The 24,862-nt window shown below is 42.4% G+C and overlaps 1 protein-coding gene across 6 annotated transcripts in view; it reads left to right on the forward strand.

Annotated features, from left to right (window-relative positions):
* CACNA1C (calcium voltage-gated channel subunit alpha1 C) overlaps positions 1-24,862 on the forward strand; it is a 454,995-nt gene that overhangs the window by 335,127 nt on the left and 95,006 nt on the right. For all 6 annotated transcript variants that reach the window (XM_041398795.1, XM_041398796.1, XM_041398797.1 and 3 more), the window contains 6 exons: positions 4,272-4,362; positions 13,763-13,789; positions 15,715-15,875; positions 16,672-16,897; positions 23,701-23,908; positions 24,663-24,783. In XM_041398795.1, coding sequence (XP_041254729.1) covers positions 4,272-4,362; positions 13,763-13,789; positions 15,715-15,875; positions 16,672-16,897; positions 23,701-23,908; positions 24,663-24,783 — 834 coding nt within the window. The remainder of the gene's footprint in view (positions 1-4,271; positions 4,363-13,762; positions 13,790-15,714; positions 15,876-16,671; positions 16,898-23,700; positions 23,909-24,662; positions 24,784-24,862) is intronic.

Here is a 24,862-nt window from a genome sequence, read left to right on the forward strand (position 1 = left end):
GGTTTCTATCTGCCTCTGTAGCCTAACTCAAACAGCTAAATCAGAGAGGGGAAGTCAGACAATGTGAATAGCCTCCAATATATCCAATTTTATAGTTAAGATGCCCAGATCTGCAAAGTCATGTAGTAACATGTCCCACTAAGATCTGTGAAAATTTTGTTTTGTCTGTGTTTCTGGAACTGGGAACCCTTTGCCCAAGCATGATTGCCTCTGAGTCTTAAAAAATGTCACAGTATTAAAGTGAGGTTCAGCAAGAAGTGTGACAGCATTATATAATCCATGCAAATAAATCTGAATATTAAAATTACTTCCACTGCCAAGATGACAAGAATTTCACAAATGCAAGACGCAACAGTGGAAATTATTTTTCTGAACTGGAAGCAAATATTGTTCTCCAAATGTGTGAAGAAAAGATCACCTCAGGACTGCACAGAAGGGTATTTGCTTGTGCCAGCTTTCTGTTTCAGTGGCTGGCTGTCTTTTGGCAACCTGCCATCCAATAATTCATTGCATGCCCATGGGGCATTTCATTGGGGGAGGGACATATGTTAGTGCAAGAGTAGAGCTGGTATCAGTGCTTGATGCCAGTGACATGGAACAGAGGCTCTCAAAGGGTCTTGCACATCTGTCTAGTCAGCCACAGACTGCAGACTCGCTCTTATTTTTCTCTGTCTGTTAGGTCCCAGAGCTAGAATTAATATCACACAAAGCATTTTTTCAGATTTGTTTTTAAGGAAGTTGCTGTATAGCTTTTGATGGTGCTTTAACTGCTGCAGGAATGCTATGTAAGTGATGTGAAATTGGAGTTTAGGTAGTCCAGGAGAAAAAGTCTGTGTTCAGTGATGAGCCACACTGTGGCAAGATGTAAGAAGTGCAAAGGCTTCAGAAGGAACTGGAGAGAGAATATCAAACCTTTATGATTTGCACTCTGCTGAAACCATGAGATACTTACCTGCCTTTAAAAGTTGTTTCAGTTCCCTTTAAAAGAACTGACATCTGTGCTACCTAGAGAATATGCAACTAATGGGAGATTTCATCAGCTCCAGTGGGTTATGGATACAATGATACATCTAATAAAGGAGATTCCCATGTAAGCAAAGCCACCATGATTTGTATCAGCCTTTGCATATTTTTTGCCTTTGTCTCAACTCCCAAAATTACAAGGAGGAAATGGCCATTGAGACAGCATTGTCTGTATGCCACAGTCCTAAACACAACTCTGGTCTGGACATGAGCCCACCATTTGGAAAAAACAGCTCTTCCTGATTAAAACATTCCTGTGGTGGATTTACCACCAGCATTCTTGGTACATGGTTCCAGTAATTAATTACCCGGACTGCAAAAAATGCCTGCCTTGTTTCTAGACTGGAGCCAGGGTGTGGGCACAGGGTCTGGCTTCTCTGAGAACTGAGTCAGATAAGAAAGCCATCTGGGCTGTACTTGGTCTACTTCCTCTCATATTCAGCCCCAGCTTATGCACAATTCTTCTGCAGCATCTTCTGTTTTCTGATTGTGTTAACTGAATGAACCTCACAGCACTGCACACCTGATTGTCCCCTGGCAATGAAGGTGGTGTGAGGTGCCAGGTAAAGTGATTGTGCTTCTGAGAGCACATGGCACTGGGGAACTCAGCCCTAATGTCCCCTCTGTCCTGACCTTTATCCTCTAGACCATCATTCCTCTAATACTTCATACCATCCTAATTCTTTTGATTGTCCTTAACATTTTCCATTGGCGCAGTGTAATGATGTGAGGTGTAAATCCTGTGAGGTGCAAAGTGATCCATGAGGTCTCTTCAGCTCAAGTACCACTGCACCTGCATCTCTCACTTTACTGAAGTTTGACTTTCTGCAGCAGTAAGGTCAGGGAAGTACAGGGCACACTCTAAGATGTCTCTGGGATATGACCCATAAACTTAAATTCATTAAGTTCATGTTCTCAAGAGCTGGATATAAGAAAGAACAGAAAGCAAGTGAGAGTTATGGTCTGACAATATGTTAGTGATATTTCATACCTCTGTATACCTTTGTTTTGCATTTTGCACTTTTAACTCACATGATGAAGTTTTCAGACAGAAGTGGATATCAGGTGTAAGCTGAGTTCCTTGTTTTTGTCTTTTGCCTGTCACTGGCTGCATGTTCTCTGTTGATGTCTTGTTCCTGGTACTTGACACTGACCATCTTGTCTGTGAAAGGAAGCCCTCCAGCTGGTTTGCCTGATGAGAAGAAAGGAAAGTTTGCTTGGTTTAGTCACTCCACAGAAAGCCATGGTAATGTTCCACTGTGCTCTGTGTCCACACTGCATGTGTCTGTGTGTCTGTATATCTCTGTGTAGACTGGCTTATAAATCACATTTGTATTCTCCTGCATGTGAGTGCCTGGCTTTGTCTGTTGCTTGTGCAGTGTCCTCTTCATGCACCCAGGATAACAAGCTGCTCTGCAAATCGATCTTGTGCTAATGACTTCAGAATATTTTTTCATTTGCAAATAAGCTCAAATATGTCTTGAAACTGTTTTACCTCATCTTCCAAACTGACTTGTGAAATATCAGCATTTTGGTTTTATTCCTCCAAGGCATATTCTGGACAAAAAAAATTTAATTATGAGTGTTGGTTTTTTTCTCATAGCTTACTTGGCTGTTTCATGTATATCAGAACATGAATTCAGTTTATTCCTTAATTTGTCCTTCCAAATAGACAAGATTATTAAAACATCTATCTTCATAAAGGAGTAGGCACCATTAGAGTACAATATTTCATAGCTCTGTCAAAAGTGCTAGAGAGTCCATTATTTCATGTGGTCCTAAGAACACAGTACAAGAATTTTAGATTTCCCAGTAAGAGTGTTGAAGGTATGTGAATTGTTGTGATGGAATGAAGGAAAGGTAGCTCATTTTGAGGGACATTTCTACCATAATGCTTTCAAACCAGTAATCCAGAACATTTTTGAAAGAAAGAACATTTTTGATGTCTTTTTAGCCCCTGAAAGAAGACCATGGCCCCATGAGCATCAGCCCAATTGAAACACAGAACCTATTTCTTCTACACTGGCTCATTTTGCACCAACGACCCACAAACAGATATATCCTTACTATTGAGTTATATATTCCAGCAGGCTGTTAGAAATCTCTCCAACAGCTAACAGCACGTGCTCTCAAGCTTCATCTGAGATTTGTATCGAACAGCTAATACAGGCCATGTTCTGAGGTTCTACCAGGCTCCTGGGAGATCTGTTTAACTCCTCCATCATTCAGTCTTAAATACAATTTTTTCCCTTTTTTTGTGTACTCCAAAAGGGGTGAGGAGGGAAAAGGACACATATTGGATCCTGTCCATTTTCTTACCTTTAAGATTATGTGTAAAGAATGATTGGAGCTTATGCAGGAGCTGTGGGCAAGTGGGGAAATCAAAGCGGTGTGAGTTTGAGGGATTTGTTTTGGTCTGTAGAAGGAAATAAAATCTTGAGGTTTGATAACAGCTAAAAACAGGTTCTTGAATCTAGCTGAGAGAGGTTCACACCTAAGGTTGTTTTCATTTGATGTTTGTTCCATGGTACTTCTGTAAAAGCCTAGAAGGTTCTGTCCAGTTCTTAGCTGTGAAAGACAAAATAAAGCTTCACCAGAGTCCATAATCATTAGCTCATTTGTTGGTAATATCTGACTGGGCCAGAGAGTCTGAATTTCTCTCTTATACCTCCAGGTCCAGTTTCTAGGTGTAAGGTTGGATCATATTCATGGTTAGTAAATGACAGATGAGCCATCAGTATTCTTCATTTGGTATTTGCTATTAGATTAACAGAAGCTGTTTACCTGCATGCATCTCAATCCTGGTAGCTTTTATTTGCATCCTAATCATGGCACAAAAGATTGGAGAGGACAGTGAAGTGGTTGGGCTGCTGCAGGTAAAGAGGCTTTTTTTTTTTTTTTAAATGTTCAATGGAATCAAACAAAAGCTTCTTGTTGGGTTTGTCAGGTTTTTTTACTTTCCAGTGGTTCTCATTAACAAAATTTTCAGAAACTGACTCTGAAAGAAGGAGAGCAGCTGCTTCTTCCCTTTTCTTTAGCATTTGAGTAACTTGTGTGTTCCTGAAGTCTCCCAGCCCAACCTGCTCTGTACAGGGAGGCACTAGACTTGCTCAGCAAATTGTTTAATCCTCAGGAGCTGCAGCTGAGGGTCCTTCCACGAAGCCAGCTCCTTCAGCCATGCACTCATTAAGAGGTGTGCCAGGTTCTAATGGCCATCCCTCTCTTTTTCTTCCCTCTGACTCTTGCAGTGAGCATGCCCACCAGCGAGACCGAGTCCGTGAACACCGACAACGTCCCTGGCGCGGATATGGAAGGCGAGAACTGCGGCGCGAGGCTGGCGTGAGTACCCGCGTATGGTTCCAAGGAGCCCCCAACATGGGAGTAGTGTGCTCTGACTCCACTATTCAGGAGGCTGAACAATTGCTTTACTAAGCTGTACTATATTACACTAATACTCTACTAAATTACATACTAAAAAGATACTAGACTAAAGAAAAACCCCTGACTGTCTGAGACAGACAGAACACAGCTTTGACCCACCGGGCCAATCAATCCAAACAGCCCTCAGAGGAATCCAATTAACAAATCACTTTGGGTAAATAATCTCCATAAACACATTCCACATGTGCAAAACAACAGGAACAGTGAATAGAGATAAGAATTGTTTTCTCTTCTTCACTGGGCTTCTCACTGCCTTTCCCAGGAAAAATCCTGGGAGAGAGTTGTGCCTGCTGCTCCCTGTGAAGAGAGCTGTGGCCACACCTGCACACAGATCATGTGTCAGGGACTGGGTTGGACTGTGGGGAAAGCCAGGCAAGTGTCAGGCTTTTCAAGATCGACAAAACCCACAGGGGGTGAAAGGAGAGGTTGAAGATCTATTGATCCAGGTTCTTATCTTAATTGTGATGTAAACTCACTCTGGACATTAGTGAAGAACCTCTTGTTTTACACAAAATTAATTAAGGGACAGAGTGCCCAGGATAAGCAGATCTGATTTTGTGTAATATCTAAAAGAGAAACTGGTGGGCAACAGTGTTCTTATTTTGAAATTCCTCGTTGGTGATAGACTTTCAAAACCAGTATATGTAGAGTGAAGAGTGGAAATGACTTGTCTATTTTAATTTTTCTAAAGATTCTTGTACACTTTACAGTGTCTTGTAATAGAAATGCATTGAGGGTAACTCTCATCCTGCAGACTAAATTTTACCCTTTAATTGCTGAACAGAGTACTGTAGTGAAAAAGAAATACAACAATTAGGAGGGGTTAATGCCTCCTTGAAATTACACCATTGTAATAAGTGGAGATGCTCAAGAATGTGTGAGATAGCAGTTAAGAAATGCCATAATATGTGGTGTATTGTTTAGCCTCACAAAGAGCAAGAGGAGTCCTTTATTCCCTTTTGCATTATTTAAACAAGAATGGACTTTATGCTGTGGGGCAATACATTATTCCCTCCAAATTTCCTTGACACATGAGCTAAACATATCAGTGCTATAGCTTGTATCATGCTGGAGTATTTTGAGGTTCTGTCCTATACCTTGAGCCCTTGGATGTTGCTTGAATGGACCAGATGGGATCCATCCTAGGGTGATGAGGGAGCTGGCAGAAGAACTCTCCAAGCCACTCTCCATCCTTTATCTTCAGTCCTGGCTCACCAGGGAGGTCCCAGATGGAAGCAGGGCAATGTGACACCCATCCCTAAAAAGCTGAAAGGAGGATCCCGGAGACTACAGCTTGGGGACAGAGTGGCTGGGCAGTGGCCAGGCAGGAAGGGACCTGGGGTTATGACTAACAGCAGCTGAACAGGAGCCAGCAGAGTGCCCTGGTGGCCAAGAAGGCCAATGGCTCCTGGCCTGGATCAGGAATGGTGTGGCCAGCAGGAGCAGGGAGGTCACTCTGCCCCTGTACTGGGCACTGGTGAGGCTGCACCTCGAGTGCTGTGCCCAGTCCTGGGCCCCTCAGCTCAGCAGGGATGTTGAGGGGCTGCAGGGAGTCCAGAGAAGGGCAGCAAGGCTGGTGAGGGGTCTGGAATACAGATCCTACAAGGAGCAGCTGAGGGAGCTGGGAGTGTTCAGCCTGGAGAGGAGGAGGCTCAGGGGAGACCTCGTCCCTCCACAGGTACCTGAAAGGAGGGAATAGCCAGGGGGGGATCAGGCTCTTCTCCAGGGCAACAGCAACAGGACAGGATGGCACAGCCTTAAGCTGTGCCAGGGGAGGTTTAGTTTGGACATTGGAAGAAGTTCTTCACAAAAAAGAGTGATTGGACATTGGAATGGGCTGCAGGGAGCTGGTGGAGTCACGTCCCTGGAGGTGTTTCAGCAAAGACTGGACGTGGCACTCAGTGCCATGGTCTGTCTGAGTGACAAGGTGATGTTAGGCTGGACTTGATAATCTCAAAGATCTTTTCCATCCTAGTCAATTCTGTGTTTTTCTGTGATCTGCCATACAAGATGTGGTATGTGGAATATATTGTAATTTCAATCTCTGCTTTCTTTCAAGAGTCAGTCAGTGACTTACAGGCCCCTGGAGAAATTATTTTTGATCACTCTCCTCCACCTGTCTGCTTTTGGGAACCTGCTGAGTCTTTTAGTTTAAATTATGAACCCTTTCCTGCAGGAACCAGGCTAGATGTATTCACAGCACTGGGGCAGTTGTTGCCCTTTCTTTGCCATCCCACCAAGCTGCTTGTGCTCTTGGCACTGTACAGGAAGCATCAGCTGGATCCACTCTGGAGAACCCTCTTTATTCTGCAGCTATGCTTCACAGAATGGGTCAGGTTGGAAGGGACCACCCTGGCTCATCTGGTCCAGAGTGGCAGCCAAAGCTGACCCAAACCTTCACATCTCCAACAAGGCCTTCCCTGTTTGTTAGTTTGAGGTGGAGCAGCACATCATTCCTTGTGGGAACCTCCACAGCCTGTGTCAGAAACCTGTCATTGTTACTTTCCAGGAACCTCCTGGACCGGTTGTGCTTTGCTGTGTTGCTTCTTCAGAATATGTCAGAGTAGTAAAAGTCCCTTTTATGTGTGGACACAGTGCCAAAAAGAATGACAGCAGTTACTATGAGGTTTCATGTATTTTTAATATTGCAGCTTGCATTCATTTAATGTTCTTAATCCCAAAGGATCCTAAAGCACTTTATGAACTGTAAATGCAGGGATTTTTTTCACAGCATTAGAGTTCAGCCACCTTCAGGGTGAAATGTGACAGGTGTTTAAAAACAACAGGCACAAGTATTTAAGGGGTTGCATGAGGGATAACTTGTTTTGTGCAGAAACTGCATTGGGAATTCTGGCAACCAGAACACAATTATCTCCACTGGAATGTGGCCAGGAGGGCTGAAGTTAAACCCAACTCTAAATGTAATCATGGCTTAGAATGGAGTTTACTTAAAATAGCCCAGCGTGCTCACGGGAGAATGGCAGTACCCTGATTTGGCATTAGGAGAAGGGATGGCTAAGTCCAATATATTTTAGGGAATAAGACATAGGAAAATTACAGGAAAATAGATTTTAATTTCTTCTTCTCAGATTGTAAATGTTAAAACAGGGCCCAAAGTTTCAGCAGTAAGATTCAGAGAGATAAACAGTTTCCTTGCCACTTTTCACTTCATCTGGAAATGGGTGATGTATAGTAGGCAAATCAAAATCTGTTATTGAGAGGGGTTTGTTTAGTCCTTACCCAAGGACAGTTGAGAATCCTCAAGGCCTCCCTCGGATTGCTTTTCATCTCTAAGAGATGGATAGGCTCCTTCCTCCATGAAAATGAATGGCTGTATCACTTATTATGAAATTCTGGAGTGAGATAGAAATTTAGCCAATGCTGCCTGCTTTTGTAAAATGTTTGTTTGAAACTTGTGGATCTGGAAATTCCTCTTTTTGGGCCAATTCAAACCTGCCTCTGATTCTGAGGCTTAGAATCCTTTCTGGTTTCTTTATTACTGTATCACACACTTAGGCAGACAAAGAAACCAGCTGTCATTGTTTCAAGAAGTATTACATACTCTTCTTTTTACTGAGTCCTCATTCAAGCCCTCCATAGTTCAATATTTCTTCTGGAACATATAAAATATAGCAAGGATTTATTTGAATGAGTGTGTTCTTTTATTGGAACCTGACTAAGAATCAGAATTTGGCCCAGTGCTCAAGAACAGTGAAATTTTTTCTAAGAGTTCCTCAGCAAGCACTAGATTTTGAGTACTAGCATTAATAATATGCTAGCATACAGTCATGTCATCCTGATTTGTTCTAGTTTAAGATTAGGCCTGGACTTCTGAGCAGTCACCTGCTCTCTCCTTCTGCAGTTGGAATGGTTAGCCCAGATTTCTTTTTGATTGTTGAGTTTCACCTGTTGCAGATGAGTCTCAGTGTTTTTACCAGCATTCTAAACTCACCCTGTGGCCCTGAGTCCCCATTGCTTTGCTATAAACACACTCTTTCCCAGAGGGCAGAGGCTGCTCTGGGCAGGCTGCAACCAGACATGACTGAAGCAATGTGGGGCTTTCAAGTCAAAGGAAATATATTTCTTTATCTATTGACATCAGGCTGCCTAGGGCATTTAACCACCCCAGCACCACAACTACAGTTATAGGCTGAGCTTGCTATCAAAATGTACTCATGATAAAAGGAAAAAGATGCCCAGGAGACTAAAAGAAAATGCTTTTTCATTGAAAGCAACTTAGAATTACTATTCTTTCTATTCTTTTTAAAATCTGTAGAGTTTTGAAAGGCTGGGTCTGTGACTGACAGAAAGATCTGCTTGAGAAGACAGGCTCAAAAGTGCCTTTTGGAAAAGGAGATCTTCTCTGACAGCCTTTCTCAGCTCCACAGAGACATATGCTATGTGAGATCAGGAGAGTACCTCTCAAACACAAACTATTGCCTACTGATAAATTGTCTCAAAGAAGCTTTTGTTTCTCTAGTATCCATACTACAGAAACTGCCTCTATCAACTGTCCTGTCTGGAGTAATGCCAGCCTTCAAACCAACAGGATTTTCAGAGGACTCTAAGAATTTTAGAACTACAACAAAACAAAAACCAACCTATTTAATTCATAATGATTTCTGGTGTAATTCAGCTGGCAAGGGGAGTGCTGTGCACAGCACAGTTCATTTCCTAAGGAAGCACACTTTATCAGGTATCTAAATTTGAAAATGGTTTTGTAGGCTTCCACAGGACATTGAAGAGCATCCCACAGCTTCCACAGTATATTATTCCTGTCATGGTATTGCCTTGTACTGGGCTGACATCTGCCCTGCAGTAGGAGCACAACAGCTTTTATCCTCAAGGACAGCATTTGGGAATGGAACTTATCCTGTTTTGATGTGTCACAGCTTTCATAACCTTTTGCCTCGGGGTGCAAAGAAACACGTTTCCTCTGCAGCAGGCACCAGTGGGACAACCCCAGACCCAGGAGCAGTGAGGTTCTGTTTGCAGGATATTCTTACACCCAGAGCTTCCCAATAGCCAGTCATTTCCCTGAGCCTCGGGGGTTACTGCTGCGCAGGGCTCAGATTCCTGAGGACAGGCTATTGCTCATAATCAGCAGTAATCTGTTCTGTGCAGGGTGTCAGCATATATAATCTTCCAATACAAGCAGAATGATAATTTTCTAATACAACTATACAGATCTGGAGTGCCACAATAGAGCGTGCTTTTATACATATGCATTAGCTAAAAAAAGACCTTTGTGGAAGCTAATGCTCCATAGAGCCTCAATAGAAAAGTGAAGCACTTGAGCTCAAAGGGAAAGAGAGATTAAAATTATCTGCTTTCATTGAAACAATAACCCACTTGGCATTTTTGCCTTAGCCAGGATTTCTGTACATATGGGGGACAGTTCAATTGCTTTTCCACCAAAGACAGTTCGAACAGTAAAACAGGACAAACAAAAACTAACAACCTACACTGGCTTTCCAACTGAAAACAGTGTGTCCTGAAAGTTTTATGAGCAATGGAAGGTTTCCCTGGCAGCTGAATGGTCAGTGATTTTTCCCTTGATGCTTTTCTGGCATGGAAATTAATTCCTGTGCAGTTCTTGCAACAATCAGCATAGGAGCCAGTGGTAAAGGTAAAAGTTTTCTTGCAGGTTTGCTGTAGTTGTCACTGGTTTTCACCTTGTGAGGAGATGGGCTCCTTGTGATGTGATGGAACCAAAGTTCCCATCACATCAGGAACAGTGGGAAGAAAAGTCTGCCAAAAGCTCTGAAACCACTGCTGACTTCAGCAGGAAAACTCACAGGACCAACCTTATGTGTCAGTCTCAGATACTGCTCTCCAGTTTATTACAAGCAAGGTGCTTTTAATATTCACAGCCAGCTCTAGGTGTGTGTCTAAAGGACAGTAGCATGCCCTTATGGAAGAGGAGTTTTCTTCCTGCTTCAGATTCTGTGACAGGCTTTGCTGTGACTTGCCGCAGGGAGAGCAAGTTTTTACTGAATGCTGAAATGCTGGCCTGTTTTCCCAGCCTGTAAGAAAGCCTGTTGAATAGCAAACATACTCAATTTTATGTTAGATCCAATTTTAAGGCTTTTCTGTAGATTCTTATTGTGCCACCTTACCAGTTACTGCATGAATGCGCCACATTGCCCCACAGCAGAATCCATGTCACACCCAGACTGTCTTCTCACAGTACTAAAATATGTAAGATACAGCCAGAGAAGCTCTTTGGATGTTTTCCAAAGTTGTATATAACCTAGAAACTTAGTAAAGTCTTCTTTCTGTGTTGCTGCTTTTCTTACAGCTTTTTCTGGTATCCAAAGGCTTTTATGAGTCCTTATGAAGATGTGGTTGCCTCTAAGTTGGGATCATGCAATATAAAAGTAGTTGTGACCAGAGACTTAGATAATGGTCATGTTTGATAATGCCCAGACACAGAAAACAACTGTAATGTGGCCTTTATGTCATGCTTGGTGACCTATGAGATTTTTCCTGAATTGGAATGTTGTGTGAATGCTAGAATTGCCTGAAATTGTTGTGTGTACAATTCCACAGAGCCCTCAATCCCTGTTACACAAAACTGTCACATCCTTCACAAACGCCTTCTCTGGTGTCCACCATGAACAGGGAAATGAAGACCTTATCTCAGAATGTGGGATATCTCATTACATTTGAGTTATGCTGATTATCCAGAGTTTACATTGATAAAAACCTTTAAATTTCACCATCTTATCTCTGTGTTGTGCATAACAGTGTAAGGAGGTTGGAGGAGCTCTAGAGAATTTCAAGGACAGCCAGTCAAACAGAGATCTGATTTTTGTGTTTGTTTTTCTAAAAGACAAGCTGAGTTACATGGTTCCTCTGATAAAAGCACTCAGTAGTGATCTGAAATTGTTTTCATTAGGCTCCTTCCTATGCCATAATTTTAAACAAGAGTTTCTCAAGACATTCCAGAGTTGGACAGAATTGGAGTCACCCTCTTTCTCCCATAAATGACATAAACCTCCCAGGACACTAGAGCTGCAAGAGATCCATGTTCAAACTCAGCAGAGAATCTGATCCACTCTGAACCCATTAAGTGCCAGCACGGAGTGTCACAGACACTGTGGCACAATTTCCAGACTATTTGACAGCCCCTAGTGATGCCATAAAAGCATTATTTTATGTGACATTGGTAACCCAAGTTGTGAAAAAAATTGCAATCATAGAGTCACTTGAAAAATATGTTTCAGATTCATGCATAATATTTTCAGAAACATTTATTATACAGTTTATTTCCAAAATTCCATTTCACTCTCTGATTCTACCTCTAAATATAAATCTAATCCTCCTTCCTTGTCCTCTTCCATATATATAGCACACCCACATGTGATAAAGCCTTCTGCCACAGCAGTAAGGCAAGGTGGAGGGAGGGGGATGAAGGCTGTAGGTAACCTGTGGGAGCACTGAATGCACTTGGCTGCTGCTCATAATGCTCCAAAGATATAATTATCACATGCATGATGAGTACTACACCTGCTGCATCTCTTTTGCTTAAATAAATAAAAGATTCCAGTGCTGCCTCACTAGGAAAGCATTAACCAGAGAGGTCACCAGAGGGTTTCACACTCCCTGTCCATCCCCTTCCATCTCTCTCTCTTGCTCTCTCACTCTCTCTCCCCCTCTGTCCCTGCCAAACTATTCCTATCAAAATCCTCACCACCTCCTTTCCAGTGCTCAGCTTTCTGCTTCGTTGTGATTTTTACATCTTTTCACTTCCCCTCTTCGAGCCCTCTTTCCTGTTGCCTGTAAATCTGCTCCATTACAGTTCGTAGGTAGTGCTCATCAAGCCAGGATTCTCAGTGAGAAGTAGGAATAGCTTTAACATTAAGGATGTGTTTTGTAGGTGCTTCACTTGGCATAATTTAGCATTCTGCTCTGCCAGTGCATTATTTCTTCTTTCTCAAGAGTCTTGCACGTGTCTGCACCCTCCCTGCTGCCCAGTGTGTGGCCTAGACAAGCTGCCTGTGACACAGCAGGAATTATGTATTTGGGTATTTGCTGCAAAGGCCTTTTTCTTTTTTCTGGTTCAGCCAATCTGCTGGTGAAAAGTTCCCCTGACTAAAACCTCTTCCAGATAAGGAACCTGCCCTGTCACTGGTTACTTGTCAGTAAGTGATGTCCTCGAGCAGGGACAGGACCACTGTTAAGGCTGCTACAGTAAGAAGTGTTAGATGCTTGGAGAATTACATTCTCCCCTCTCTACTAACAGTGAATCCAATTTTAGGGCAGTGCAGTAAGACCTCTGCTGACTGCTGTCAACAATGACCCACTTTGCTGTCATAGAGGGAATTTTAAGGAATGTTTCAACCCAGCAGAAATACTTTTTCCATAGTCATTCCCCAGAGTTTCATTTCTGCTGCTATTGGTAGTAGATTTTGCAGCTCCACAAGTCAGCTCTGACTCACAGCATTGTATCCACATACATTTATTTCTCTCTGTGCACCATTATGGATTCACCTAAAGACAGTCAAAGTGATCAAAGGCCTTACAGGATATGTGTCAAGCAGAGCAAGGTAGTGGTTTAAGAACTGGGGCCTATTTCTAGCTTTGCCTCTGACTTCTCATGAAGGATTAATGAGATTATGTAGGTGAATAAATCCAAATGCATGGAATTAGATATTTAAACACATATATAGTGGGAATATGGCCAAATTTTCAGGAATTCTTAATGCTCAAAATTTCATTGCTAGCAACAGAATGTGTTATTGTACAGATCCATTTGAATGCCAACTGGTTTACATAAATAACCAAGTCCAATAAGTGTTTGTATCTAAGTTTGAAAATATTTGCCATGCACTGTGTTTCCTTCAATTACTGAAAAAATAGCATTATTTTTTACCATTATTGTTTCATAATGTGTATATACATCCTGAAGTGACAGGTGATGTGTGAAAGCAACAAGTCTGTCAGTGTAAAGTCATACATATTTTAATATAAGAAAAAAAATAGTGACAAAAATAAAAAATAGTCATACTTCAGAAATAAATTTGGTAGCAGTTGTAGAGTTCACTGATATCTATAGGTGGTAGAATGCCACCATGACTTCTGCTTCATGAGTCCCACGAAAACACAAGATTTGGTTATTGGACAATTCTAGCCATGCCCAGTGCCTACACTGACTTACAACAGATGGAAGGGAAAACAGCATGGATTAAAAAATTCATTCAGCTTAACTTTGTTTATTTCTATTGCTACTTGCACAAAAGCCTGGGAGGTGTGGGACAGCTTCAAGACTCTAATGGCAATTCTTGTTTTTCAGGCATCGGATCTCAAAATCAAAATTTAGGTAAGTAAAACTGACTTTTGATTTTCCTCCTTTTTACTGTTTTTGCTCTTTTCTGAAGTGGTTTACACCAGCATTGCTGGGATGCAGAGGTGATTCTAGAAGATCCTACTAAATGTGTCAGATTTTAGTCATAATTTTTTTCTTAGTTTTACACTGAAATAAGATGCAGGGGCTACTGACTACTGAAATACCTATCCATGCTACCTTTGTATCTCAAACCATAAAATACAAAATCAGAAATAAAAACCCAGTTCAACCACATAATTACACTACATCCATCAACATCAGCCCTGTCTGCTCAAGACTCTCTTTGTTGAATTTCTCTGCTTTGCTCGATAGTAATCATTTCAACTGATGAAGTTGACATCTTACTTGTGAGATTCTCCCATTCAGCCTGGGACATGGGGGGCTTCTCTGGTGGTGTTTGGTTTTCTGTTGACTTAGAGCTTTTGGAAAAGTGAAGCAGTCCTAAGAAGGCTATTTTTGGGATTTCACTGCAGAGGCAGACTGAACTCATGGAACTTGGTTGCTAAGGTCCATTTCTACCATTTTGGTAGGACCTCACCTGCCTCCATAACCCTGAATGAAAAGTCAGCTTTATAAACACTAAATGAATTTTCAGAATTACTGGAGCACGTGTGTAACTGAGTTCTTCTGCTTACCTAAGGAGCAATTGGTGATGTCAATTTGGGAAGCACATATGTGACATCCCCATGTAAAGAGAGAAAGAAAACACCAGAGAAAACACCATGTGTTGTCATATGCATGCACATTTGTGCAAAAGTACACACAAAATTGGCAGATTGCAAATAGTTTAATGACAACGTTAATATCTAAGTGTGCTGCCCACTTTGGAAGTTGGGAGGATTATTTCTTGTCCCAAATCCACTGCAAAACACACAATGTATCTGTTTGTGATAGACTGGGTGCCTTTGTGAATTGCAAAGGTAAAATATCCTAGATTTGACCACCTGTTAAAATGTTGCAAAATCCTTGTTCACATGGTGTTTATATGGTCTGGCTTTAGTTCCTATAGATGAGAACCCTGATCTCAAGCATGGCTATAGTTTGCCACTGAAAATTATACACAGGGCAAGAGTAGCCAAGAAAAGTTCTTTCTCCTGTAACATGGTGCATGTGTGTGTCACTTCAGACACACACACATATGTATGTAGTATCTATATAAATCTATTAGATTTATTATACAGTGGCAAGTGTTGCCTGGAAACTGGTTGCTATGCAAGTTAAATTCTGAAGAGTAGGAGGTGTGTAATTAGCTTTAAATATCTTCTGTGGTTAGTAATTACCCTGAGAAATCAGTGACACAAGGGGATGTGTTCATGGAAGGCAAACTTTAAAAACTCTCTTGATTAGCAAATGGTACCCTTAGTTCCAGGCATGAAGGTGAGATGCTGAAGTCCCCTAAGTTTTGGGATTTTTTTTCAGAACTAGCCCCTGTATTGGGCTTACTCCCAAATGTTGCTAAACTCTGGAAATGTTCTTTGGATTTTATTTGACCTCACCTCTCCAAAGACTTAATCCTCCAGCTCCATGTGATAGAACATCTTTCTATTGACTGTCCTGAGGCTGGGCAAGGTGCCATTGCAGGCCACTAGAATCAAGTACAAGGAGAATATTTATTTTCCTGGCATCTGAGCTAAAAAATCTCTTAAGGTTTCTGCAGTGGATGTCTTACTCAGATTAAGGAATTGCTTGAATCTCTTGCAAATTGGTTTAGGACAAACTTTATTCCTATAACGATAGGAGGGATGTTCACAAGTGTCAACTCAGATGAGAGAGTGTTTCTCGGGGTGAACTTAAGCTATTCTCTATCATTCTTGAACAATAAATCAAGACTAGAGTTTAGCTGCAATAGCCTAAAGATCCCTCTCTGAAAAGAACTTTCCCTTCTTCAATTTTTCAAGTCGCTACTGGCGCCGATGGAACCGATTCTGCAGAAGGAAGTGCCGTGCTGCTGTCAAGTCCAATGTTTTCTACTGGCTGGTGATCTTCCTCGTGTTTCTCAACACCCTCACCATTGCCTCTGAGCACTACAACCAGCCAGACTGGCTCACGGAGGTCCAAGGTGAGGAGGAGCTGCTGGTTCTGTTTATTATGGAGGGTGTCAAAAAAGGGAGCTGAGAGAAGAGCTGATGCATTAAACCACACAGTGTAAAAGGAGCATGCACAGCTCCAAGCAGTCCTGTGTCTGTGGAGGATCCTAAAAATTACAATGACCTTATCTGCATGTGTTGGGAGAAGTTGTAGAAAAAATGTGAAAAACCTTCTTTTCATCCAAAGCAGTGTTCCATTGGGTGTAAGTGAAATCAGGAGCTTATGCTGAATTTATATTTGCACCAACTGGATTCCCAATTTATGGATAGCTGCTGGGAACCCCACATTGTCCAAGGTTTACCCTGAAATGGCATTTATGATAAATTCTAATTATTAGGGAGGTGATGAAGAGTGATTTGTAAAGTTCTTCTGTCTGCAGAACAACTGAATTCTCTCTGGAGGTGAGAGCAGCTGAAAAGGCTTAATTAAGCAACAGTAGGTAGCACAGCAGCTCTTCTATTCCCACTCTCCTCTGCAGATGACGGGTGTGAAGGCAGGTTGTGCAGGGAAGGCGTGTCCCTGCCACTGCAGGTTGTGTAATACATTGCAGCTGTATGTGCAGTACATGAGAATTGCTGTAACCCTCTTGCTAAAACATTTCTGTGAATGAGGTGCCCACGCTTTTCGAGTTCATTCTTTGACCCAAGCTATACGAAGTTAACTTTTAAGGCTGATCCTTAAAAAGCTTCCTTAGAAGCAAGGGGCAATTAGTTGTGATGATCTTTTGACTAAGTTTCCTTAATCTGTTTCTTTTTGCTTTTCATGAGACACTGCCAATAAGGTGCTGCTAGCTCTTTTCACGGCAGAGATGCTGCTGAAGATGTACAGCCTTGGTCTCCAGGCCTACTTTGTGTCCCTCTTCAACCGCTTTGACTGTTTCATTGTGTGTGGAGGCATCCTGGAAACCATCCTGGTGGAGACAAAGATCATGTCACCCCTGGGCATTTCGGTCCTGAGATGTGTGAGACTCCTAAGAATATTTAAAATTACAAGGTATTTTATTGTTTCTTTGGGGCTGAAGGAGGGCTGCTGCTCGATGCACAACATCTATGGCTACAAGTCACTCAATAGAAAAAATGTAAAAAACCTCCTTTTCAGCCAAAGCAGCGTTCCCTTGGGTGTAAGTGAAATCAGGAGCTTATGCTGAATTTATATTTGCACCAACTGGATTCCCAATTTATGGATAGCTGCTGGGAACCCCACATTGTCCAAGGTTTACCCTGAAATGGCATTTATGATAAATTCTAATTATTAGGGAGGTGATGAAGAGTGATTTGTAAAGTTCTTCTGTCTGCAGAACAACTGAATTCTCTCTGGAGGTGAGAGCAGCTGAAAAGGCTTAATTAAGCAACAGTAGGTAGCACAGCAGCTCTTCTATTCCCACTCTCCTCTGCAGATGACGGGTGTGAAGGCAGGTTGTGCAGGGAAGGCGTGTCCCTGCCACTGCAGGTTGTGTAATACATTGCAGCTGTATGTGCAGTACATGAGAATTGCTGTAACCCTCTTGCTAAAACATTTCTGTGAATGAGGTGCCCACGCTTTTCGAGTTCATTCTTTGACCCAAGCTATACGAAGTTAACTTTTAAGGCTGATCCTTAAAAAGCTTCCTTAGAAGCAAGGGGCAATTAGTTGTGATGATCTTTTGACTAAGTTTCCTTAATCTGTTTCTTTTTGCTTTTCATGAGACACTGCCAATAAGGTGCTGCTAGCTCTTTTCACGGCAGAGATGCTGCTGAAGATGTACAGCCTTGGTCTCCAGGCCTACTTTGTGTCCCTCTTCAACCGCTTTGACTGTTTCATTGTGTGTGGAGGCATCCTGGAAACCATCCTGGTGGAGACAAAGATCATGTCACCCCTGGGCATTTCGGTCCTGAGATGTGTGAGACTCCTAAGAATATTTAAAATTACAAGGTATTTTATTGTTTCTTTGGGGCTGAAGGAGGGCTGCTGCTCGATGCACAACATGTATGGCTACAAGTCACTCACATCCCTGTTTACTTCCACTTTTTCTGCCACTAATTAGGTAGTGAGAGTGCTACAATGCTAGATTAACAGTCCTCATCTTCTGGAGTCTGTAACAGGGTGGGGAGGGCTGTACAGACTGGACATCTATCCCCAACATGAGGGGTGAGGAGTCTGGCACAGGCAGCTGGAGACACCTGACACCACGTAAAGTGTTAAACTGAAATCTGGAATAATATGAACTGAGCTCAGGCTCTCACAGTTCTCTGCAAAAGACCAAGAAAACCAAAACAGCAGATAGCCTTGTGACCTCCTCTGACGCTTTTTGATGACAGAGAGGAGCCTGGAAGGCTTTCAGCCAAAACAGCATTCAACTGAGGAGCCCATGCCAGCTCCAGCAGACTCAGCAGTGACCCGAGTGGCAGACCGTGTCAATACCAGCAGCTATAGGCAAAGGATGTTGCCAGCTATTCCCCTTCCAAGGAGTCTATCACAAAGCAGCACCTTTATGAAGAAACCAGACTTTTTCCAGCTTCAAATATCTCCTCTTTTCCCTTTTCATTCTTTCTCTTCTCCTTCTGCATAAAGGCGATAGCTATTAAACAGTCAATGCTTGCTGAGACAGGTACCTCCAAAATACCAGCTTGGTTTGGCAGGGATTTTTCAGCTTGATGGGAATTTGTAGGAGAGATCAGCTCCAAACTTACCCAGAGCTCTTGCAACAAATCTATCCAAGCTCTTGCACCAAGGAGCACAAGGTCTGCCTTTTCCCATGTGGGCACCAGCCAGACCTTCACTGAGGTGGTGAAAGAGTTCTTTTTCTGCCTGCTCAGAAAATGTCCCTACAATTCCTGTAACACTCCCCCCTCCCCACCAGAGGAAATTTCTAACAAATTTGAGATAGAAAACACAGCACATGAGAAAAACAAGTCCAAAACTGGAAGATAGTCAAGATGGCTGAGCTGAGAGGCAGAAAAAAAACAACAGACTTGGACTTGTGCATCGTACAAGATTTGCCCTTAAAGCTTCTGAGCCTCAGATCTCTGGCAGGATGGATGGATCTCAGGGTCAGATGACAGAGACAGAAAATTGGTTCACAGACTCAGAGAGAGAGGCCAAAGCAAGCCTACAACTGTTCCAAAAGTGGGGGGAATCATGGTCTGTTTGGATGTGTGATCATAGAAGAGGGGAAAACCTTCCAGAGGGGAACATTCCCTCCCAGAGAGGGGAAACAAGAGTTTCCAGCAAGAAAGGCATCTTTGCTCTGTCAGAAATAGTGGGGATCTCTGGTCTGGGTATTGTTTTTCCTGGATGTATCCATTACCAAGTCCCAGGCCTGGTTTCTGAGGAAAGCAGTAGCTGTTTCAGGCACTGGGTAATCAGATACACCCAGGGCAGCATACCAATAGCTATAAAAGCATGAGCTCCAACATAGCATCCTGGAGAGATCATTGTTTTTTCAAGACATGTCTCCACTCCTACATGAAATATATAAGCTAGCTAAGAGAATTTTCTAATAGAAAGGCAAACACTGAGAGAATATCATTAAAACTTTAGAAAGCCTGAGCTGGTGGAGTACTCATATATTCCTAAAACTTCTGGTAGAAATGTGATGTTGGAACCAATCAGCAGTAGGACTGGTTACATTTACCTTCACTCTGCAGCACAATTAAAATACAATTTTGCCTGGAAAAAGTGTTACCTGGAATATGTCTCCTGCAATTTGTGCATGGGTCTGTGTGTAAAGACAGAGCTAAGGAAGAACTCATGATGCATAATGTATTAATCAGATTTTTCTTTCTTTCTTTCCTGTTCCTACAAGATTGACAAGTAGGCTGCAGTAGCTTCAAATTTATATGTTTTGTAATTATTCATAATTTTCTTCATAATTCTTCACTCTGTGGGTGAAGTTCACCCTCATGTGGAAGGCCCTAACACGAGCCTCCAAAGCAGTATTTTTGGCTCACGCCTTACTGCAGGACAGAATACTTTGGCATTAAATCCAAACTTTTACCTTCTCTAGTAAATGACACATTTTTCTGTTGTTCACTATTGTCCTTACTGCAGGATAGAATACTTTGGCATTAATGCCAAACTTTTACCTTCTCTAGAAAATTACACATTTTTCTATTGTTCACTCAGCTCTAAATACAATGAGGATTTATTAATGACATTATAAGCACTGGTGGAATACCCCACCTGAGTGCAATGAAAATTCAGAAAGATACAACACTGGAAAGCTGGAAGGGGCAGGAGGAATGATAGAATTATTTGTTTTATGTCAAACAATTATATAGAATTATTATTGTTTTGTATCAAGCAATAATTATAGAAGTATTTGTTTTATATCAAACATACATTCACAAGCATATGGGGATATAGTGAGAATAGTGGTAATCTAGGATATAAAAAAGGTACAAAGCAGAAAAAATTACTCTGGTGAGAATATATCAGAAGGTAGAATATTCTTTATATATCTGCATAGATTTTCCATGGTAAACACCATGCACAAACAAATTCTGGGTCATCAAGGGGATACAATTCTACAAGAAACACAAATATAGCTCCATAATAGAATATAAGTAAATGAAGATACCACCTGATGAACAATGATTTTAGAAACGCCATTTAGAATTTCAAGACCAAACATTTCTTCCAAAATTATAAATACAGTAGACAAGCGGACAATATAATCTGTTTTATTCTCCCTAATTTTTAAAGTGCTGTGCAGAACATCTCACTTTGCTAGGAGAAGACAGATTATTTTCTCATTATGAATAATCCTTTAGTGCTTTATATGTATTATAGTCCTTTGTATTCAAAATGTAAATTACATAATTTGTGACAGCATACAGAAATTTGATGTTTTATACCTAATCCTGCCACTAGGTAATTCACTGTTATTTGCAGGGGGAGAGATGGAGTGCCCTGTTTTTTGTACTTTCTGTCAAAAATCACTGTCAAAGTGGTTTTATGCTGGATGAACAGGGTGGGAAGCTTTCCAATAATGAGTCTGCCAGCTGTTACTGCTGTTTTAAACCCTGCATCTGTGATTGCCACAGATGGGATCATAAAGCTATAGGGGAAGTCAATAGAGAGAGAGGGCAGGGAAGAGAGCAGAACAGGTTAAGTTCTAATCCAGTTCTGCAATTGATTGTTGTGTGAGGTGTTGAACAAACCACTTGACTTCTCTGCATCATTCCTCCACGTTGAACAGGATCACAGTCAGGCCCTGCTCACCTGGGGCTTTGCAATCCTCGTTCCCTGGCACCCTCATGGACCCAGGATCTGCAGTGGGGGCTGTTCAGAGGCACATCCCTTTCCCCATAAATCTGAGGCAGTAGCACTGCTTTCTCTCACACTTCCCACTAAAACCTGCCTGGTCCAAACCCTCCTATTCCCTCCAGCATCCAGTGCTGATTTTCCTTTGTAGTAAAGTGATAACCAGAGAGGATGAAGTAGTGAGACCCTTCTTTGTCTGGGCTTCAGCCATTGCTGACATGAAACCCCTGTGCTGCACTGAGTAATCCCAGATCTCACTTTGAGGGAGTTCATGTTAGTTCTGCAACCACCAAATGGGACAGATGGTAACCTCAGGTCAGGCTTCTAGGACCCTGAGATAAGACTATTGTTATTTTCATATCCTAATCTGTCAAGCATTTCTTATCCTCTCCTTTCCCCCCCTTTTTTTTCCCCTGCTTAATTTATTTACTTCTCTAGTGGTACTGTATTTCTAGCTAGCACCAGTACTCAGATAAAACAGCACTAATCTTACCACCAGGCCATCTCAGTTAATTGCTTGAAGCTTGATGCTTATATAAGAATCTGAATGCCAGGTATTGATTGAGCCATTTGTAAGAAACGCAGAGCTGATAGAAGTCTGCACTGTTGTGAGCTGAGATAGCTGAGATAGCCTTTAAGCTTAAACTGAGTCACTGGGACTGTTCAGATTACTGCTTCTTAAGGGCACTGCTAGAAAGACCTAGAAAATGTGTGTCCTGGCTGACATTGAGGGACTTGGAGATATTCTGGAGCCCATCAACCTCTGCTTTAAGGATGCTGAATTCATTTGACTTTCATCAGAATGAATTTTTCCCTTCTCCTGTGTCACTTTCCCTTCTTTCCAAAGTGTGAAAGTATGTGAGCTGTGAGCATAACTGCAAGCACAGGGAGCTGTTACATTGCACATTCCGTGTGGATATTTGGTGGCACTGAGCCCACAGCTTCCATGCCCTTACCTTTGCTCTGTAGTTTTTCATTGCTCATCTCTTTAATTGCAGTTAAACTTTAAAGCATCCTAGTTTTCTCTGAAGTGCTGAAGCTGGGCTGGAGGGAAAGCATCACAGCTCTCTTTGAAGCTCAGTCCTTGGAGATGAACCTGCTGCTGAACTTGAGAGGACATGGTGATGTCCCTCTGCAGATCAGATTGCTAATCCTCCTGAAGTGATTGGGCTGCTCAGGCAGTCCTGCCTTCCACAGGACAAGAAAAGTATTCTTTTTAGATCCATATTTTAAAAATATTAATTTAACCAGGATTTTAAGAACCCTTGTCTCTAATGAGGATACTAAAAAAAAAAAAAAAAAAGAGTTGAAGGATAAGGTTTCCACAGAAGAGCCAGAGCACCAGTCTGCCATCCTTTTTACCTGGAACTTTTTGTCTCCCTTGGGAGAAGGGATTAGAGGGCCTTGGTGGACTCTCAAGGCATGGTGGCAGCCCAGGTAGAAGGAAGAGCCCAAGCAAACATTGCTGGCTTGATAACCTGTGAAAGATGTTGAAGCTTTGCTAATAATGTGCATCAAAATGAGGTGATTGGAGGATGACAGCTAATCTTCAGCCCAGGCTGAATGCTCTGCCAGCCTCAAAGCACAAAAGAGAAGAGCTCATGACCAGCTAAGCAGTAGATTAGGAGTGACTGAGCAGATGCAAGAACAAAGTGGAAATTTCTTCATGGGTGATGTGGTGAATTCTTTAGAATTTTTTTCTAAAGCCTCTTTCCAGCTTGTGACTACTCTGCAGGCTGACAAAGAATGCAAACTTACATGCTGCTGGCATGCTCTGAACCCTAAAGTGGAACCACAGGGCAAGAAGATCCTCTCCCTGCATCATATATGAGTCTGAACTGGGCACAAGCCTGAATACACTGGGAGTAAAGCTCTTAACCTGTCTCTTGAATGAAGCCATTTGGAAATGTTCTGCAGCCTGTTTGAAGGAGTAAAAATAAGTCAGAAAACCAAGTGATGTTATGCTTTTCCAAATGAATGTAGATCTGGAGTTTGCTTTAGGGTCCATTGATATCTTTCTCATTCCTCTCAGTCCCAGAGAGCTCAGCAACCTCTCTGTGAGTGAGCCCAAGCACACACTCACACACTCCACATTTTGGGGAAGTTTGTATGTACATCTAAACAGTTTCCCCATCTGTTCCTTCTAGTTATTACAGGCCATTCTCTGGAGTGAGGTATTCTGGCTGCCACATCTGTGAGTGTTGTAATGAGGTTGGTTAGAATGTAACTCACTGAAGCAGCAAGAACTAATCACTGTATATTGATAGAAGATGTGCAGAGCCTTAGATGGAGAGTGCTGTAATAATCTTCTGGGTGTGTGTGTGGAGTGGGGGGTGGAGGAAATTGTGTATGTACACGTGTGGTAGTAAAATTACTCATTAGCTGCAGTAGGTCTCGTTATCTGAGGAAGGCACATCAATGATTCACTGCTTAACAGGGTGTTTGGAAATGCCTGCTTTACACAGAAGGCAGCCTGAACCAATATCCTGTGCAGTCCATGAGCACCTGTCTCAAACTGAAGGAATTTTAACTGCTTCTATTTTCTCTCCCAGATATTGGAACTCCCTGAGTAATCTTGTGGCTTCACTCCTGAATTCAGTCCGCTCCATTGCCTCCCTGTTGCTGCTTCTCTTCCTCTTCATCATCATCTTCTCACTCCTGGGCATGCAGCTCTTTGGGGGCAAGTTTAACTTTGATGAGATGCAGACCAGGAGGAGTACATTTGACAACTTCCCTCAGTCCCTCCTGACTGTGTTTCAGGTAAGGGCAGGAGTGGGGTCAACACGTTGGGTTTTCATGGGGCAAGACAGGTCCTGCAGCCTGACAGTCCCCAAGGTGGGGCTGGACCTGACAGCTCTAGGGGCAGGGCACCTGGTTCTGCTGCCAGCACGGGGTGTTCCCTCCCAAAGTAGGAACCAAAAAACCTGTGTGTTGCAACGAATAGTCATTGCCACGTCTCAGGGCAGTACTGCTGCCAAAGCCCAACCCTGCTGCTTCCCTCCCTGCTCTGGGGAACAAACTCTGCTCACAGAAGTAATCCCATGGCCTTTAAGCCCTCTGCAGCTTTGGGAGTGACCCACCAAGAGCACCAGGATCATGATTTCACTGAGATGTGAGAAGGGAAATGGCCTGGAGGGCTGTGCTGAGGACAGTGCCACAGGCTATGCAGCCTGTCTGAAACAACAGGCATGGGAGGGAAATGCTTGGAACCATGGGGAGACTTGAATGGATTTGTCTAGGAGAGCCATTGCCTTCAGCCATCACCTTCAAGAAGACACTGTTTGGGGCTTTTTCACACTTTGAGCACGGGCCTTCTTTGCATTTTCTTTGTTCTGTGGTTTGTTTTTTGGGTTTTTTCCATGCTCTAGATGGACAATGCCAGAGTCTCGATCAGCTCCATGCTGGGGGGAGGGGGTGTTCTCTAGGACAGTGGGTATCTTTGTGTTAATGGGGTTTTCAAATTCTCTGTGTGGTCTAACACTGTATCCCTTATTGGTGGGAATGTGTCATTTAGATCCTGACTGGGGAGGACTGGAATTCGGTGATGTATGATGGGATCATGGCTTATGGCGGCCCCTCTTTTCCAGGAATGTTGGTCTGTATTTACTTCATCATCCTCTTCATCTGTGGAAACTGTATCCTTTGATGCTACTCTTTTCTGCAAGAGGGGATGAATTAAAACCACTATTTACTTTGTTATGTCAGAAAATAGTG

Source organism: Onychostruthus taczanowskii, unplaced genomic scaffold (assembly GCF_017590055.1).
Source record: "Onychostruthus taczanowskii isolate IOZ18803 unplaced genomic scaffold, ASM1759005v1 scaffold15, whole genome shotgun sequence".
Taxonomy (NCBI): domain Eukaryota; kingdom Metazoa; phylum Chordata; class Aves; order Passeriformes; family Passeridae; genus Onychostruthus; species Onychostruthus taczanowskii.